General features: G+C 34.6%; 2 protein-coding genes across 2 annotated transcripts; one reads left to right on the forward strand and one right to left on the reverse strand.

Moving 5' to 3' along the window:
- Positions 1-5,358: 5,358 nt before the first annotated feature.
- LOC144547091 (uncharacterized) lies at positions 5,359-9,994 on the forward strand. Its single transcript, XM_078295696.1, has 6 exons — positions 5,359-5,500; positions 5,785-5,882; positions 6,496-6,572; positions 6,944-7,018; positions 8,657-8,719; positions 9,568-9,994. The coding sequence occupies exons 1-6, from the start codon at positions 5,473-5,475 to the stop codon at positions 9,713-9,715; spliced, it is 489 nt and encodes a 162-aa protein (XP_078151822.1). The 5' UTR covers positions 5,359-5,472; the 3' UTR covers positions 9,716-9,994.
- Positions 9,995-12,762: 2,768 nt separating this feature from the next.
- On the reverse strand, positions 12,763-15,573 carry LOC144546936 (protein FAR1-RELATED SEQUENCE 5-like). Its single transcript, XM_078295530.1, has 4 exons — positions 15,358-15,573; positions 13,410-15,259; positions 12,974-13,322; positions 12,763-12,880 (listed from the first exon to the last, which is right to left on the reverse strand). The coding sequence occupies exons 1-4, from the start codon at positions 15,463-15,465 to the stop codon at positions 12,812-12,814; spliced, it is 2,376 nt and encodes a 791-aa protein (XP_078151656.1). The 5' UTR covers positions 15,466-15,573; the 3' UTR covers positions 12,763-12,811.
- Positions 15,574-18,634: the final 3,061 nt, after the last annotated feature.

The raw sequence follows: 18,634 nt of genomic DNA on the forward strand, positions 1-18,634 counted from the left end.
GGGGAGTGCATATTTTGAGGGGGAGCACTCTTAATTTGTGCTAATTTTTCTCCCTTTCGTCGATTTCCAAAAGGGGGAGAAATTGCTAAACGTGCAAAATAACAATTGGGTAAACCAAATTGAAAAAAAAAATTCTCATTTATGCACTTACTCGCATTGTATGTTTTTGCAAATCGTCAAAAGGGGGAGATTGTTGTTCTAGCAATAATCCTTTTAGTCTATTTGACTAATTTGCAAAAACATACAATTATTGAATTTTACGATTTCTTCTATTTTAGAATTATGCAGGTTCAAGTCAAATGGAATTGCAATATGGAATACTTGAACTGAAGAAATCATGAAGACTTATCAAGAATGTAAACTTGGTAAAGTGTTTTTGATGTTGTTTCAACAGGATAAAAACGTTGGTAACGTTTGTAAAACGTTATAACGATTATACCTTAAGAAAACGCTATGAAACAACTCGATCAAAGTCAAAAAAAGTAAAAAAAAGTCAAAAAACGGTGCTGTAACGTTTTAAAACGTTGGTAACGTTTTCTGAACGTTTTAAAACGTTGGTAACGTTTTAAAACATTGGTAACGTTTTCTGAACGTTTTAAAACGTTGGTAACGTTTTAATTAATTTCCAAACTTCAGAAATTCCTGATTTTGATCAAGTTTTTTACAGTGCAAAACGTTATGTAACGTTTTATAAACGTTGTAACGTTTTTGAAACGTTTGTGTAACGTTTTGGTGCAGCTCTCGGACTTTTGAAGGCTCATAAAACGTTACCAACGTTTCTGGAAAACGTTGTAACGTTTTAGCTCAATCAGCTCATTTTTGAGCTGCCACTATAAATAGACCGAAGGGATCACTTTCAAATCTAACCTAGCCGTCCCTAAACTTCAAAAGAGGCGATTTTCTGAGAGCTTGGTTCCACCATTGTTGATTGAGCTTAAAACTTCAATATCTCTCAATCAATCTCAAACAACCTCAAATCCACTTCACTAATCTCTAGTTAGATTAGGTTAGAGTGATCTATTGAGTGTTTCTCTTGTTCTCGAGTTGCTCGTGTGACATCCCTTGGTTGTAAGGGCTCGCCGGCGCTCATCTCTCGTTGGCCGTGACTTCCCGTTTTGTAAGGGCTCACGGTTCACAATTGTAATCCTTTCATATTGGGTAATAGAAAGGCGCACCTAGAAAGAGGTTGCGACGCCCCGGAGACGTAGGCCATTGTTTTGCCGAACTCCGTTATCATCCCGCGTGTCAATTTCTCTAAACTCATCTCTTTTACTTTCAATTGCAATTTATTTTCAGTTTTTGTTCATTTAGAGGTGCATTAAGTATAACACAAACATGCAAGCAAACAATCATCATAGAGAAAAATATCCAACTAAGGTAGATTTTAACACAAGTTCATGTTTTAAGCCTAAGCCCCTAGAGAGGAAATCTAGCCTCTCATGGGTGTGTTAACATCCAAGAGAAATACAAGAGTAAACATGATTAAAACTTAGAAAAACAAGAAAGAGAATAGAAAACACCAATCTCTTCGCTCGCTGCCCCTTGTCTTCACCTTTGCTCGCTCGAGAAAACCTTCAATCCTTATCTTCAATAGCCTTCAATCACTTGGGGAAGATAGAAAAGATGTGGAAAGATGTGTAGAATAAAAGCTAAGTTGAAAGATGTCTTCCCCTGGTGTCTCCCTGTCAATATATAGCTATTTTTGTGCCTTGGGAAACAATCCCCCGAAATCTGGAAGGAAATATGAAGAGAAATGGTGAAATCAGGCCAGATTGGCATTCGTGCGGCCTCTTGTGCGGCCTTCACAAATTCTTTGCGGCCCACACGAATTTCCTGCGGCCAGCATAGAATGGAGAATTGGCTGGAGATCATGCAGGATTTTGTGTGGCCCATACAAAATTCCTTAAGGTCGCACAAAGGCCCACACAAATCTCTGTTTTGAAAGGAGAAAACTTGATAAATTCCGAATTTTATTTTCGGCTTGAATTTATTTTGTGTGGCCCGCACAGAATTCCTACAGGCCACATAAACACCCACAAAATTGCTCCTTTTGCTCGATTTCTGCAATTTAAACAAGGCAAAGGCAGTAACTTGGTTCTTTGGTATATTATATGTTAAACTAAACTAAAATACAAGGGATTTGATGTAGTTTTAGAGGTAAAATCCTAACCAAAAGTATATATAATTGAGGCTTATCAGCCGTAGAGCCAATCTGCGACCCCATACTAAAGTCTGCAGGTTCAATATACAGCCCTAGTTTTAATTTTCTCTTTTCTTTTCTACTTGAAAATTGTGCTCAAAGAGTCAAATTTGAGCCGAATTGAAGCCCTGTAATTCGCATTGACTGAGATATATCAAAGTTTGTGTCTTTCTTATTAATTAATAATTTTTTTCTTAAAAAAAAATTATGGAGCCGCAGATTCAATCTGCGAACCCCTGTCTTGGTCCACATATCAGCTGTGAGATCCCCATTAATGTTCCGCGTATTGGCTCTGTGGCCTGGGTAATTTTAGAATTTTGATGAAACGAGGATGTTTTAGTTTATTTTTTTTTTAATATGGTAACAATAAAAATTTTGGCTTTCTACAATAATCTCATGTGCTTAGGGCTGAAAATGGAGCCGTATAATTCACTTCGAATCTGATCCGTATCCGCTTAATATCCGGATTCAGATTAAACGGATTCGGATAATATTCTAATTCACTGAACAAGAACTGGATTCGGATATAGATACAGATCATAATTTGTAAACGGATCAGATATCCGAATATATCCGAACCTCTAAAGTCCAGTATCCGCTCCCATTATATATAACCACTATCTCTCTCTTTTTCTTTCCCAAGTGGGACTATTGAAAGATATTAAAGTTTCGGAGCGGAGCGCCTAGCCTATGAGTTTTGATTTGAGTAGGTGATATTATATTTAAGGCACATGCTTCCTTTCTGACTGGGTGAAGTTCTTTTTGACTAGGGTGTTAGGATTCTCACTCTTTTTCACTCTCTCCATTTCTTTTCTTTTTTTTTTTGGATTTTTTTTTTCTTTCCACTCAATCTTCTTCATTTACTGGACCACCAGCCACCTCCAGTTATTATTATTTTTGTATACATAGACGGATCTGAACATCAATATATTTATCTCAACTTTTTTATTAATTAATATTTGTATTTTAGAAGTTCATATATCTTAATTATCCGACCATTATTCGTTTTATATCCGTATTCGAATCCGTATCTGTGGATTATCCGTTCCATATCCGTATCCGTTTAAGGCGGATTTAGTTTTGAATTTTGATATCTGTTTATCATCCGTATCCGTATTCGTATCCGCTCATTATTCGACGGATGAGGATATGATATCAGCATTACCCGCTCCATATCCGCTCCGTTTTCACCCCTACATGTGCCTCATATTCATGTTACATTCTTTGTTCAAAACTAAATTTCAAAATGGATCTTATAATTAATGCATGTGAATAGTTTGAACGACTTGTGCATATGTCATTTAATTTCAGGAGAAAGATGGCCCAACAGGAGAGAAATTGAATGATATTCGGCCCAAGAAAATCACAAAATTCTAAAAGTGCTGAATTTTTCCATTTAATTTGAGGAGAAACATGGCTCAACTGACAAGATTTCAAAAAAAAAAACAGGAGAGAAATTCAATGACATTCGGCCCAAGAAAATCACAAAATATACAAGTGCTGAATTTTCAAAATCTGATACATATATAACCTGAGATTTTGCAAGATTAGAAACAAGTAACACAGTGATCGGAATAGAAGTATAGTAAAATTTCAATTCCTTTCAATAGAATAGAGTTGAAAAGAGATGATTTGAGATTGAATTTTGGTGATTGGAATGATTAATTTACAAAGAAGAATTGATTTGAAGATAAATTAAAACAGTCATAATTTTTAGGGAAAATTGTGAAAATGCCACTCCAAAACCTTCAAAATGTCAAAATGCCATTCCAAACTTTAAAATTGTAAAAATGCCACTCCAAACTTCATTAAACTGTAATTTTGCCACTCCAAATAATTAATGACTAATATGCCCTCCCTTCTTCTTCTCCTCTTCCTCTTCCTCTTCTTCTCCTGCCTCATGCAATCCATCTAGCGTCTTGCTTGTTTGTAATAATGGGGAATGCCCAAAGTATGTGATACTTGTGATTGAGTCTCAAATTGTGGGTGACAAAATCAAAATTTTTATGTTTTCTGTTGGTTTTTATTTTTTGGGGTCTTGTAACTATTAATCTCTGATGTTCTGCTATTTCAATTAAAATTTTAATTAGGGACTACTCCAAATAAATGAAATACTAATCTCACTAACTCAACTCTCAATTTTAAAACACCCTAAGGGTGTCATGCTCGTCAATTTGACTCGTCAATTTGAGCAGTCCCAAATTATGGATCTGGAGTTCCTCATGATTTTGAAACCTATTTTAACAATCTCATTGGTATAATCGGTGACAACACACTATTTGACTTTATGTAACGTATAAACAATAAAGAGTAGAACTAGGGTGTTCTTAAGCTCACCAAAGTGTTTGGTGAGCTTGACTCCAAAATCCATCAAATCGATTTCAAATGATGAATCCGAACCGTTGGAACCCGCCTATTTTACGTGTGATGCGTCTACATGTGAAATTTTTAAACTTTCGAATTAGTTTAGTATAAAGTCAATTGGTCAAAATTAGAAGGTTAATAAATTAATTTTAGTGCATTCATTTCTTGAACATGTTTTGACCACTTGACTTTATACTAAACTAATTCAAAAGTTTAAAAATTTCATATGTAGACGCATCAACGTAAAATAGGCGGGTTCTAACGGTTCGGATTTGTCATTTGAAACCGATTTGATGGGTTTTGGAGTCAAGCTCACCAAATACTTTGGTGAGCTTAAGAACACCCTAGTTCTACTCAACAATAAAATCAAAACAACTCTACTCTGTAAATATCTTTACTTCTTTACCCATCACCCGCCTGACGTGCAAAATCCCTTCTCTAAATTTCTACCATTTTTTTTAGTCAATCAGCTCCTTTGGTAATGGCACCACACCCCTCTACTCTCCCCACCCTGAGTACAGATCCAGTGTAATACCTGACCGCATCAAATGAGCTCTGAGTCGTCCGTTTTAATTTGGCACGAATCTCAAAGTGAACCTCCCTAAATTCCAAATAAGCACCAAAATGATTTGGGCATTTTAGTCATTAATTATTTGGAGTGGCAAAATTACAAATTAATGAAGTTTGGAGTGACATTTTTACAATTTTGAAGTTTGGAATGACATTTTGACATTTTGAAGGTTTTGGAGTGGCATTTTCACAATTTTTCCAATGAATGTACTTTGGCACTCTTGTTCAATAATTTATTTCTTTTTTACTATAGGTTTCAAGCAGCCCATGGTAACAATTGGAGAAAATTTGCAGATTTGTATTCCAAAAATTGTGGCTCTGTAAAAGATGCATGGCGAATGATTAAACTTTCAAATCAGAAAAAAGGTTTAGTTTCTAATATCTTTTGTTATTTCATCGTCGAGTGTACTTTTAGTACAGATCAATTTTAGGAATGTTGCATGAAGAGCTTCATAGAGTTATTTGTTGGTTGTTTGCTGTTAACTTTTAGGGCTTTGGACAGGCACTTTGATAAGTAAAAAACAGGAAAGTTATTTGCATGCATTAAATTCTAGATCTGGCATATTAATTCGATTGGGTTTTAATAAATGGTTTTTATCCGGTCTCTTCAAACCCAGTAACTAGTTTTGTATGCATAAGTGCGCCAAGAGGAACTTGGAGTCAAGAGGAGACTCAAAAATTATTTGACTTAGTCAACTTGGACTTGCGGCTAAAAGCCTTCGCCAAGGAACCCGAAACACATCACCTGGTTAGTGCTCTCTCTCTCTCTGCTCTCTTCTACTTCCTTTTATAGGCACACATGGTTGTACGTGTGAATATAAATCTAGAGTGAGGCTATGGTACTATGCATCAAGCGGATTTATCTGTACTATGGATCAATATTTTCGTTTTCGAAGTTCAAATAGACGATCTGAACTGTTCAATATGATCTCCTAGTGAAAATATACTTGCATATATTATATCATTTTTATATTTTTTTACTATTTATTTAGACAGATAGAAAATCACTATTTTGAATGGTATTGAATTTTAGATCAAATGATTTTCTACTTATAAAAAAAAAAATATTTTTTTTGTTAAAAATATAAAATTTGATGTACAAGTACATTTCTATATGAAAATTATGTTGAACGGTTCAGATCCACTATTTGAACTTTTAAAATGGAGATATTGATCCATAGTACGGACCATACCACGCTATACACGGGAATGGGCACATTCATGTGATATGTACATGTGTTTCTTACCTGTTTGTTTGTATGTACATGTACAGATTGTACATTCATAGACAACTGACAACTGATGACATAGTCTATGTTTCACCAAAATTCAATCTTTAACATATCCATCCTTTTGAATAGTTACGGGACAATATTGCTTGGGAGGCAATAAGTGCCAAGTTAGGAACAAGAAATTATGTTACATGCCGCCATAAGTGGTACGTTTTCAATCTGATTGTTTCTTAATTTTCATGTATATTGGTATTTTGTTTGATAAATTTAGTTGAATGTTTGGATATTTTGTGATTTATGCTTTTGATTAGATGTATTTTTCCTAATAATTGTTTGTTTTGGTTAATTTATGTAAGAGTAAAGATAATAGAACATATTCCGTAATCTAGCAAGCAATAAGTGTCAATATTTAATTAGTGTTCGCAGCTTGCCTTCCATTTCTTACTAAACAGCTATTCTTAGTAATACCTTTTACATTCCAGATATAATACATTTTGTACAGATGGCCTGTACTCTTTTTGGTATCGCTTGATTGATTACACTCCAATAATATAAATAATATGGTTGGGTTATTTAGGTACCGTGAATTGACCTCATCATTGGTTCATGATGATCTGTGGGCTGACACCGATGATTATCGATTGATAACAGCGTAATTCTCTCTCTCTCTCTCTCTCTCTCTGTCTTTTTTTTTTTTTTTTAAACTTGACAGGGGCTGTTAAGCGCGGCATTGAATAATAAGAAGTTTTACATCGCATTATAACAGTCTCTAGTGCCCTCTCAGCGCAGCAAATACGAGCAAAAATTACAACTCTCTCTCTCTCTCTCTCTTTTGAAAGACTGGCAGAAGCTACCAAAATATATTAAGTAAAAAAATTGAGTACAATTACCACAAACACTTCACTTCATGCTATACTACAAACTAGGGGTGTACAACGGGCGGGTCAATGATATTTTATTAAAATTTGAATTCAATCCGATTACATTGGGTTAAAAAAAATTCTTTACTTGACCCACTCATAACCCAACCCAACCCATCTATTTTTTTATATACGGATTATTACAGGTTATGCGGGTAAGACGGGTTAAACGGGTTAAAATTTTGATATATATATTTTTACTATTTTTATTAAAACTAGGTACAAATAAACCAACAGTGCCTTGTTAAACAATCCCGTCTAAAATAGATTTATAGCACCCTGTTATACTATTTTGTACTGGTACAGTGCAAGTAATTACCCATGTTATACTATCTGGCAAGCTATTTCGCATGGGATGCTTTTAATTATCGGGTATTCTACCATAGAAATAAAGGGGCTTTTAATTAAACGGCCGGGTCCGGATATAAACGGGTTATAAAAAGCAAATTCATGACCTAACCCAGAGTAACGGGTTTGACAAAATTCAAACCGTACCCGATCCAGTAACATCTCAACCCGGTAAAATACGGATCGGGTCAGACGGGTCGGGTGGGTCGACAGTATTTTTGTACACCCCTACTACAAACCACAGCTCATGCTGTCCTACAAGTACAATTACGACCTAGCAAAGAAATTCCCATTATAAAAACAACTACAAACAACGCACTGAAACCGTACCAGAGGCTCTCACTCTGGTACCAGTGATCGGTACCCACTATTTCACCACAAGAACAGCGTTTAGTGCTGTGTTAAAAGAGTACAAACCAAAACACCTCAGGGAATTTCAAAGTGAAAAGTGAAATCAAAGTGAAAAAAAAAAAAAAAAACACAGCACTTCATTGTGTTCCCTTAGCAGACCCCTTAACAGTACTTTGCCAAACCCTTTAAGATTTAATCTGGATCCGGTAGCAGGTTTGTGCCCATTAAGCGCCTTATGCCACAATTGCAGAATTTCAGCCACATTATTTCGTCCTGCACTATCCTGTCTGCCAGCAAGCGCCCCAGGATGGTCCTTGCTGCGAAGATTGTTTCATTTCTTCTCTTCCATATCAGCCAGCATGCACACCAGAAAATAGGGGCCCATTGTCGATAACAGTCCCTTCCTCTTGATTTCGCATAATTCCGGATTTCAACCAAACTTCTTCAACAGATGGTGCCGGCTGCATAAATCTGTATCCAACAGCGATTGAGACTTCATACCATTCCTCAACTGAGGTCGGACATAAAAATATGAGGTGTACTCGTTGGTGAGTTGTAGGCACGCCACACAGATTTGATCAATTGCAACCTTCCACCTCTCTCTCTCTCTCTCTCTGCAAACACGTGAATTCATTCTATCACTGACATATTATTAATTTTGTGAATGTTAGGCTGCAGGATTTAGATGCCAGCTGTATTGAAGAAGTTGACTGGGACAATCTCCTTCCACACAGGTATAATTATATTTTCCTAATTGACATATCTCTCTCTCTCAAATAATTGTTTTCCCTTGATTGAAGAATTATGGTGATCTGGGATGGAATTTGGGGCAAGGACTGTAGTTTCTGGCCAACAATTCTGTGCACCTCTTAGTACCGATTTGATGCTGTGACATCCCGAAATTTTTAAAATCATTTTTGTACCTATTTGTATTTTCAGAAAATTTTATATTAAATTGTCAATTTTTAATACTTAGTATTAATTACATAAAAATTAGAGGTTTAAATTGTTCAGAAATTGGTAATGGAATGGTTAGACCCAGGGCGCGTGTGCCCTGAGCTAAACTTATAAATATCTATCAATTTATTTAGTAATGCCATTTTATTATTAGTGATTGTGGGATTCTTAATGGTGTGTTACTGATATGATTTGAGCCCATATTCTTCTTTTTGCCAGTAGGGAAGAAATATATTTATGGGGGCCCTGTCTGACTGAAGTGAGAACCCCGGGATGTTATCCATTTATTCACACATTTGTAATATGACATAGATTAAAAAAAATGGAGGTTAAGAAACTGCTATCAGAGTAGAGTAAAATAAATACAATCAGGCTTTTCAAAGAAATTGGTGGTTTAGGGTGAGATGATATGATAATTAAAAAATTAAGATGAAATTGGTTTTATAATAAACAAAATTAGTCATCTTACTGGAGCAAGAAGTGTAGTGGAAAGATTGCTAAAACACAATTATATATCGAAATAGAAAGTGTATGCATTATACCAGAAAAGATGGCTGCAGATAGTTGTATCAAATTATATATATGTTCATATTTAAAGTATTTGGTTGTATCAAATTTTTCTTAGGGATGGAGAAATATGCCACAAAAGATGGCGGCAGATGGTTCGTTACATAGGAGAGCACAAAGAGAAGCCCTTCATCGAACAACTTGATATTCTTTCTAACCGCTACTGTCCAGAAATGCTAGAATATAGAGCTGAAAAAGATAAGTAAATTCTCTAGTAATTTTTTTATGGCCCTTGCAAGGAATGTGATGAAAGACATGCTGCTTGCACAAAATGTAAATCTAGCGGGACAGTTGTTTATTCAACAAAGACTAGATGGTCTTGCTTCTAATTTCAGACATGACATTGGCGTTTATTAGGAGGAAGCTGAGAATTTAACTGCATAACGGTTTTATGTTTCATTCCAGTTGTTTTATATGCTACTTATATGTATACTGAACATTGGACTTTGTGCAGTGTATTGGTGAGTATATCTGTTTCTTCTAAAGCTTCTTTGTGTTCTTTTTGAAAGTAGTAGCTTCACCGATTCTATTGATATGGGATTTTTTGCAAGTTGGATGGTTTGACTTCTAACCCTCTTCTCAAAACTACCAAAAACAGATCCCTCTCAAAGCTTATTTTGAGATCATGAATTTAAATTTTCTTCTTCATACGAGCATCATAGGCACCGTTCTTTTACAAGCGAGAAAAAATGAGTTGCAAAATAACAAGCACGCAAACTAAGCAAACACTAGCTGAGAAAAACACATGGATGTCTCAATTTGCTAGTAATCATCAGAGAAATCCGGTAGCTGCACCGTACCATTCAATTTGCATTCTTGCCACATGCCCAATATGTAAAATGCAAAAAGAGTAAGAGGTCAATAATTTGCAAGATTTTAGTATCAGATCTCTGGAGTTTGTATTTGTTGTCATAGTTGTAATGGCAGAGCAACTATGACATGCAATCTCGACTGTTGGATGCAACCCGCAATGTGGTTTTTTTATTTTATTTAATTTTTTTTTAATGGAGATTTTCTGGAGATTCATATGAAATTCTCGATAAACGGTCAAGATTGCGTGTGAATTCTATGCAAAACATTGGGTAGCTGATGTGAATTCCTTATTTCTCTACCTGAAGATCAGCTTAATTTTTTTGTCACCTCACAAAACTGGAATTCATATCGTGTGCAGTAACTCAAATTTTGAGTTCCTGCAGATTGAATGCCCATACGGTCTGTATTGTTATGACTATTAAAGGGGCTCTTGTATTATAGACATGGACCGGATTGGTAAGGATTCTGATTGCATTAGTTAACAAGGAAATAAAATTGTTGATCACTATTATCATACAAAACTGTTGCATTTTTTGTGAAGTAAAAGTTCAAATTCAAGTCATCAAACTATTTAATATATATGTTATTATAATAAATAATTTTTTTCATTTGAGTTTTGAATCCATGATCTTTTATATCAGAGATCATGTACCTTTGTCAGATGTCACTAGATTAAATACTAGTTCTTAAAATTGTTGTATTAGTCTTGCGAAATTTGTAAAAATTAGTGTTATTTTTATACACAATATTGGGAAGTTTATCATAATGAGATTTCTTATATATATATATATATAGAGTAAGGCTAGCGTATGCTAGGCTCACCAAACCCTTCTGGTGAGCTTAACCCCAGCACCGTCCGATCTAATTTAGATTCGCGCTATCTCTGATTTTGATTTAGCGCTGAAATCAGACGTAGACGGAAAATTTTGAAGTGGCTCCTCCGTTATCTTCATTTTTGTCCCTTTTAGAGTTTCCTTCCCGATCTTTTCATATTCCATTTCTACTCTCTCTCTTTCTCCCTCACTCCCTCTCCTGAGGCTTCACCTCTTCTCCTTGCGCCTCACCTCCCCTCCGCCTCGTAGATCCTCGCCTCCTCTTCACAGCCCTTATCCGTGCACACTTGTCGCTGCCTCCGTCTCTCGATCGGTTAGAAAAGCAAAACCGTAGAGGTCCCGTGGACCTGCTCACATGGCAATGACATTTCCCTCCGATTTCATGGTTATACACGTAATATCATTGGTACCTCTCTATAGATACTGTTATCTTTCCATAATAGTGTTGATTTTTCTCAACTAAATTTGATTTTGCCAAATTCAAATCCAAATCCAGTTTCATTGAATGGGTCAAATTTAGTTTCAATTGAGATCATTTCTAGATTTATGATTAAAAAAATTAGTTGTTTTAATTAAATATGGTGGAGCCCTGTTTTGATTCAGCATTTAAACTGGAGCATAATTGATTAAATTCACCTATTCAATGATATAACTAAGGTGAAGCATGTTGGTCTGAATTTGACCAAATGCCCTAGAGCTTAGTTATATTTGCTATTTTTTCTGATCCAGGTTGCAATAGATGCTAGATTAGTTCGCTACTTTGAAGACATTTAAGAGCATATCAGCTAACAATCGAAGGCCTCCTGGTCTCGTAGGCAGCCACATGCCAGTACTAGAGAAGATACATGGCACTAAAGAACCAGAAGGCCCATGAATAGTAGATAGATGGCAGCTAATGCTGGATACGCTTGGATAAATAATTCTTCAGCTTATATTTTATTGTATGAATGTTATTTGTATGTGCTCTTTTGGAGAACTTAATGATGTACGTTGTAGCTTGGATGTATGTAGCATGTAAGTACAGGGGCATTTGTGGAACACTTTCACTGTAATGAAATCTCAATTTTTTAATGTTATTATGGCATCACATGTATATACATATTCATGTATATTTCTTTCATTTCCTAAATTTTATTTACTGTATCAATTTAATTTCTTAAATTTTATTTATCGTGGCAGCTTATATTTCATATCTATGTTTGTGTTTTTTTAATATATGCTAGACTAACAAACGTTAGTTTAATTTTTATTAATGTATAAAGTATTGATTCTAGGCATGAAACAATTTATTCAGTTTGTTAAAGCATCTAGTTTGCACAAATTCAGTTCTTAATGGCATTAAGTCACACTTTGCCAGTAATTGTTGTGACTGTTTTTCATATTTGCCCCTTCTTTATCAGTAATTGTTATGACTGTTTTCAAGTAATTGTTTTCAATTTTTACCAGTTTGTACTTAGATGAAATGAAACAACAATATTCAAACCAACACATTAAGCAAGTAAAATCATAGTCAAGTTACAGTAGCACAAACTAACTTTTATAATGCAAAAATAAAAATAAAAACATATCAAAGCTTAAATGACCAATCTGATAAAACCTTCAAAACTAACATTAAAACATCCATATTAAAAGTAACAAAACCTAATGAACTGTGACCTAATTACTGGGTGTCTCACTTTGAATCTGATTTTCGCAATCCAGTTCCGGTGCTTCCTTGGAAGAATTCTACAAAGAAATATTAAGATGTATTAGCATACCTGGATAGTATTGGTATAAATTAAAATGGATCTCAAAAACAAATTGGATGTATATATCAACCTGTTGGCAAGTCCGAACATTGTGCCCCGCTTTCTTGCCACAATTACTGCAAGTCCTCATCTTTTTCTCAATTGGATGTTTGTGCCTTTGGGGTCTTCTCCTCCCCTTACATTGTGATTGAGGGGGGTCTCGATAGTTCATCTCCTCACCAACTTCCCCACTATTGATGAGTGGCTTGACAACAGTAACTTCAACATGTTCAGTTGACATATCGCTCCGCTTACTCTTTGCAATTTCACTTAATTCATTGTAACATGTTTCGAGTTTTGTGCTAGCAATTGTGTATAATTCGAAAGGCTTCCAGAAATCATCAACAATCTTTATGGCCTTTATGCGAAGATGTTCATACCTATAAAAAATAAATCAAAATTAACTTGTGCAAGCAAGAATATACAGAATTATGAAATATAAATATAAAATGTACCACAAATATTACCTTTCAGCATCAGACCGTATGGCTTCGACTGATCTGATATCACTTTGGGATTTCTTCAAACCCTCATTTGCCTCTTTAGTCCACCTTTGCAACACGTAACGAGGATGAAGGCGCATCCCAAGGTTCTGCATGATCTTTAGGGAATGTGAACATAAAAGGCCTTGAAATTCAAACCCCCGGCAATTGCAACTTATCTCGGTGTTGGCTTTGTTCACTCGAACCTGATATACACATATTTTCCAATTAGAAGTTGTAGGATCGTGTATCCTCTTAACCTCATAAAGTGCATCCTTCTCTACTTCATGTATGTTGAAACTTGTACTTTGCCTAAACAAATTCTTGAATAGTGAATAAATTTTTCTGGTGTAAACCCGACGTGCTTCAACCTCTATTGGATCAAATGACCATAGTTGCGGTTGTTCTGTGCAAGATCTGAAGTCCTCTTCATCTTCTTTGGCAAAAATGCCCTCAACCATCTTGCTAAATTGCATAACAAACTTGTAGATGGACGTGTGTGAGTCGGTCCACAACTTCAAAACAGCATTGGCACTCTCACTTCGTTGTGAAGTCGACATATCAGCAAAGAAGGTACCCCGAAAATAAGCAGGAACCCACTTTTCACGGGTTCTGAACATCAAGTCCAAATGTTTATTATCTTGCATGTTATACTTCTCAAGCATATCTTTCCATCCCTTTTCGAACTCTTCGATGGTCAAGCTCAAACTAATGCAAGATTGTAAGTCATCTTCCAATCCTTTAATCTTGCCATATACTAGCCCCAAATTGTCCCTCGCTTTCCTCATAACATGCCACTGGCAACACCTGTGCGTTGTATTTGGAAAAACATCTGCTATTGCAACTCTCATTGCCGGGTCTTGGTCTGTTATGATTCCTTTCGGGTGCTTCCCATTCATTGCTTTCAAAAATGTTCGAAATAACCATTTGAAAGTGTCTGCTCCTTCAGCCCTAATAAGTGCACAACCAAAAAATATAGATAACCAATGGTGGTTTACTCCAATGAAAGGGCTACAAGGCATGTAATATCTGTTGGTATTGTAAGTTGTATCAAATACTAAAACATCTCCAAAAGCTTGGTACGATCTTCTTGACCTCCCGTCAATCCAAAATATGTTTTTTACCGTTTGGTTATCATCGGGCTCTACTTCAAAAAAGAAGTCTGGATCTGTTTCTTGCATCATTTTGAAGTATTCTAGCGCTTTCTTAACATCCACACCAACAAGTTTTCTATTCTCTTTAGCAATCTCATTAGTCAACTGCTTCTTAGAGAAAAGAACATTATGTCGACCACCCTCCTTCTCTACGATTGCCTCAAAAATCTTTGCAGGAGCCACATTTTGGTTGCTCAGGAGGCTAATACACTCCTTTTGGTCATCTCTAATATGTGTGTGAGACTTAAAATATCTCTTCTTCGAAGGACTTTGAACCAACTCATGATTGTGCTCCTTTTTAAAAGTGGTTACCAACCATTTCCCATTTGATTGTAGACTTACACTCAGTGATGCCTTACAACTAGTCCTTCGAAATGAGATTGCTTTTTGAGGCGTCTTCTCGTTTGGTGATATGCCAACCCCAATCCTCTCTTGTTTTTGACGTTTTGATAATCCTTCTTTAGAACAAACAAACCTTTGACTAATCACTTTCTTCTCTCCCGTTTGAGAATGATACTTTTGTGCTCTCCGAATACTAAATCCAGTTTTGAACCCATAATGGTTATAGAAATTATATGCATCATCGATGCTATCAAACTCCATGCCAACAGAGGGTGCAAAACATTGCTCGAAAGGTTCCTCAACTACTTCATTTTCAGGATATGGGTCAACAAGTTGGTCCTATTCAAACAAAAAAAAGCACATCAAATTAAAAACTTCAAACAATTTCAAATTAAACAACATTTATAATTGTAGATTCAGTATCAATTAAGTATTACCGTTATTTCTATCTCTTCATCCACATTTCCAACAGGCAATAAGGACTTCTCTTGAGGAACCATGCTAGTTGAGGGCAAATCAAAAGACAAAGCTCGTGCAACATCCATTCACCTTATATAAGTGCGACAACAAGAAAAAAAAATACAGTCTATAAAGAATGAACAATAAAAAAATAAGTGCATAGATATATCTTCACTTAAAGAGACTTTTCTACATATACACTATTTTACTGCATACTACACGTTTATTTAATTGAACTTTTAAGGTTTTGGAGCACTTAAACTTGACAACATATTTATTTTAGACAAGCAATCTATAATACATGAACAGCCAGGACAGTGGATACCAAGTTGAATTATTATAATAGTTTATTCAAATTATTAAAACTTAATACTAGGTTTGATTGGCGATAATGGTTATAGACCCAAAAAATTGATGAAAAATGTTCCATTTCTGTGCCGAATAGTTTTCTTTTAAAAAATGATCCAAGGAAGAATATAAGATATACGAGTCATATATATACTCTAATGACAAACTTGTTGAACAATTTTATAACAATGTTCTATTCATTCGTAAATTATAGACAGGTGTCATTAATTTCAAAATAAATAACATCCTAGCTTACAATACTTTACATAGATGCTTATGAATTTGTTTTGAATGATTATAAATTTCTAGTTGGAAAAGAAGGTTAAGAACTTACAAAAAGAGAGAGGAACGACGTAGGAATAGGCAGACAAATAGAGAGGGAGAGGGAGAGAGATATCAGGAAGGGAATATGAACAGATTAGGGATGGAATATGAAAAGATCGGGAAGGGAACTCTAAAAGGGACAAAAATGAAGATAACGGAGGAGTCACTTCAAAATTTTCCGTCTACGTCTGATTTCAGCGCCAAATCAAAATCAGAGATAGCGCAAATCTAAATTAGATCGGACGGTGCTGGGGTTAAGCTCACCAGAAGGGTTTGGTGAGCCTAGCATACGCTAGCCTTACTCTATATATATATATATATATATATAATATGAACGTACCATTTTACAAGATAAATTATGATTAAGAACTTGTAATTCATTAGTTCTCACGACTTTCGTGTAGGGGTGTCAATGGCCTCCTTTTATTTGTTTACCCGATCCATACTGTTTCCGATAAGATGGATATGGATAAAGAATTTTTTTTGTTATCTAAATATGTAAGAGCACGGATAAGGGTAAGACATATTTTGTATCTGTTACATGATCAAGTAATTATAAGAATTATATATATTATTTATATTAATAAGTATAGAAAATAGTACTTAATTAGTTTACTTACAGTTAGTATGATCAGAGTTTTTTTTTCAATAAAATATTATACATGTGTGAAATGAATGTACATGTTTTAATGTTTTATTTAATAAATAATAGAAAAAATATATTATATTAGTATTATCCGTTATTTACCTGCTATCGTTTCATTACCCGACAACCATAACGAGTAAGAATACATATAAAATAATTTATAACATATAAGATAGAGTATAGATAAGAACAATTTATGACGGGTACAAATATAATTTTTTTTTACCTGATCCTTACCGTATCCATTGACACCCGTACTTTCCTGGTTGAGCTCACAACCACTTTATAGTGCAACGATATTATTATTTGTAGGTCTCGGAGGGTCGAGTTATCAAAGAGGTGTAATATGCATGGACATTAATATTATACTCTCCAAAAAATATTTAAAGAGAGTGGGGATTTTCTAAAATAACGTAAAATTCGAGGTTAGAATTTGAACCGTTCGATCAGAATTTGAGTTAATTCAAACTAATTTGAAAATCGAATTCAAACTTAAATTTTGAATTATTTACGGAAATCTGAATTGGCTTGGGAGGTTTATGGGTATTTTTGGAAGTATAACAAATTCAGAAGGCATCCAAAAATTGAAAGCCGAGAAGCAACAAATTAACGGTACTAAAATTATTCATAAAATGGTATTTTTTTTTGTGTTTTGTTTTGGTTTTGTTTTGATAAAAAAAGAGTAAGGCCAGAGACTTATCCTTACAGATTTTAGTAAGAAATTGAAGTTCCAGTTGCAAGCAAAAGAGCTCAAATTTTAAAAAGTGGTAGCATTAAAAAAGGAGCTAGCCGAGGCATTGTTCTTATTTTCATTTTTATACTTTCTTCAACCTAATTTGTCTTCTTCTTTTTTTCTCTCTCTTTCCATGCTCTAATTTATAATTATTTTTTCTTTAGGTAGCGTGTCCAGGGTCAGATGCTTTGATTGTGAATAATCAAATTTGAAAATGTCAATAACAATGTAGTCTCACCATACATGGGTTCCTTTTTTTGTCTTCATCACTAGTGTACTATAATATGTAATAAAGGATTATGGATATAAATATATAAATAAATGTTGCTTGAGTGAAACTATAGTAATATGGATGGACTTCGTTTATCGATATCTCAAAATTTTATTTTTTAACTTCAAACAGTCAATTTAAATCTTTAAATATATATTCAAAAGATATTTAGAGATCAAATTTTGTATAGTTTAAAATAATTTTACTAGTTTTTAGAAACATAGAAAATCACTATTTTATAATAGTTTAGAATTTTTAAATTAAGTGGTTTACTATCTATATAAAAAGATAGTTAAAAGATTCTAAAGATAAAAAGTTTCATTACTAAATGCATTTTTATATGAAAATCACATTTAATAATTTAGATCAGTTGTTTAATTTTTGAAAATATAAATATAAATTCATAATATGAGTCGATTCGTGGATATTACTGTAGTCTCAAGTAATCATTTAGAGATAGAAATTAGTCACATCGTTATCAATTACGTCACGTTACATCACGATATGACATACAACATGACTGTCTTCTACTATTTATGTCACGCTATTTTTTTTGATAAAAGTGGCTTAATCACCACCGATTTCATTACTCGAACGAAACCTACAAAGTCAGAAATTTGGTACCAAGCTGATACCAATCAAACCCAACATCATACCAAACAAATCAAATCAATTTCCTATGAATAGCTATCAAAAAAACTACATAGCAGTCAACAACTTTCAAAAGAAACAACCAACTAATCATCACTAACAACTAGGCTATTAGCGGCTGCTGAATTCCGTGGCTGTACCCCACTTATTTCTACTATGTTCTCCTCCTGAAAACTATCGTCATCAAGCTGACGCTCTAAACCACTCGTTCCAGCTATTCTCTCCTCCTGCAAAAGAAAATTATCGAAGACAACAGGCAATTGCAACACATCAGTAGGTAGA

This window comes from Carex rostrata, chromosome 30 (genome assembly GCF_964058835.1).
Source record: "Carex rostrata chromosome 30, lpCarRost1.2, whole genome shotgun sequence".
In the NCBI taxonomy this organism is placed as follows: domain Eukaryota; kingdom Viridiplantae; phylum Streptophyta; class Magnoliopsida; order Poales; family Cyperaceae; genus Carex; species Carex rostrata.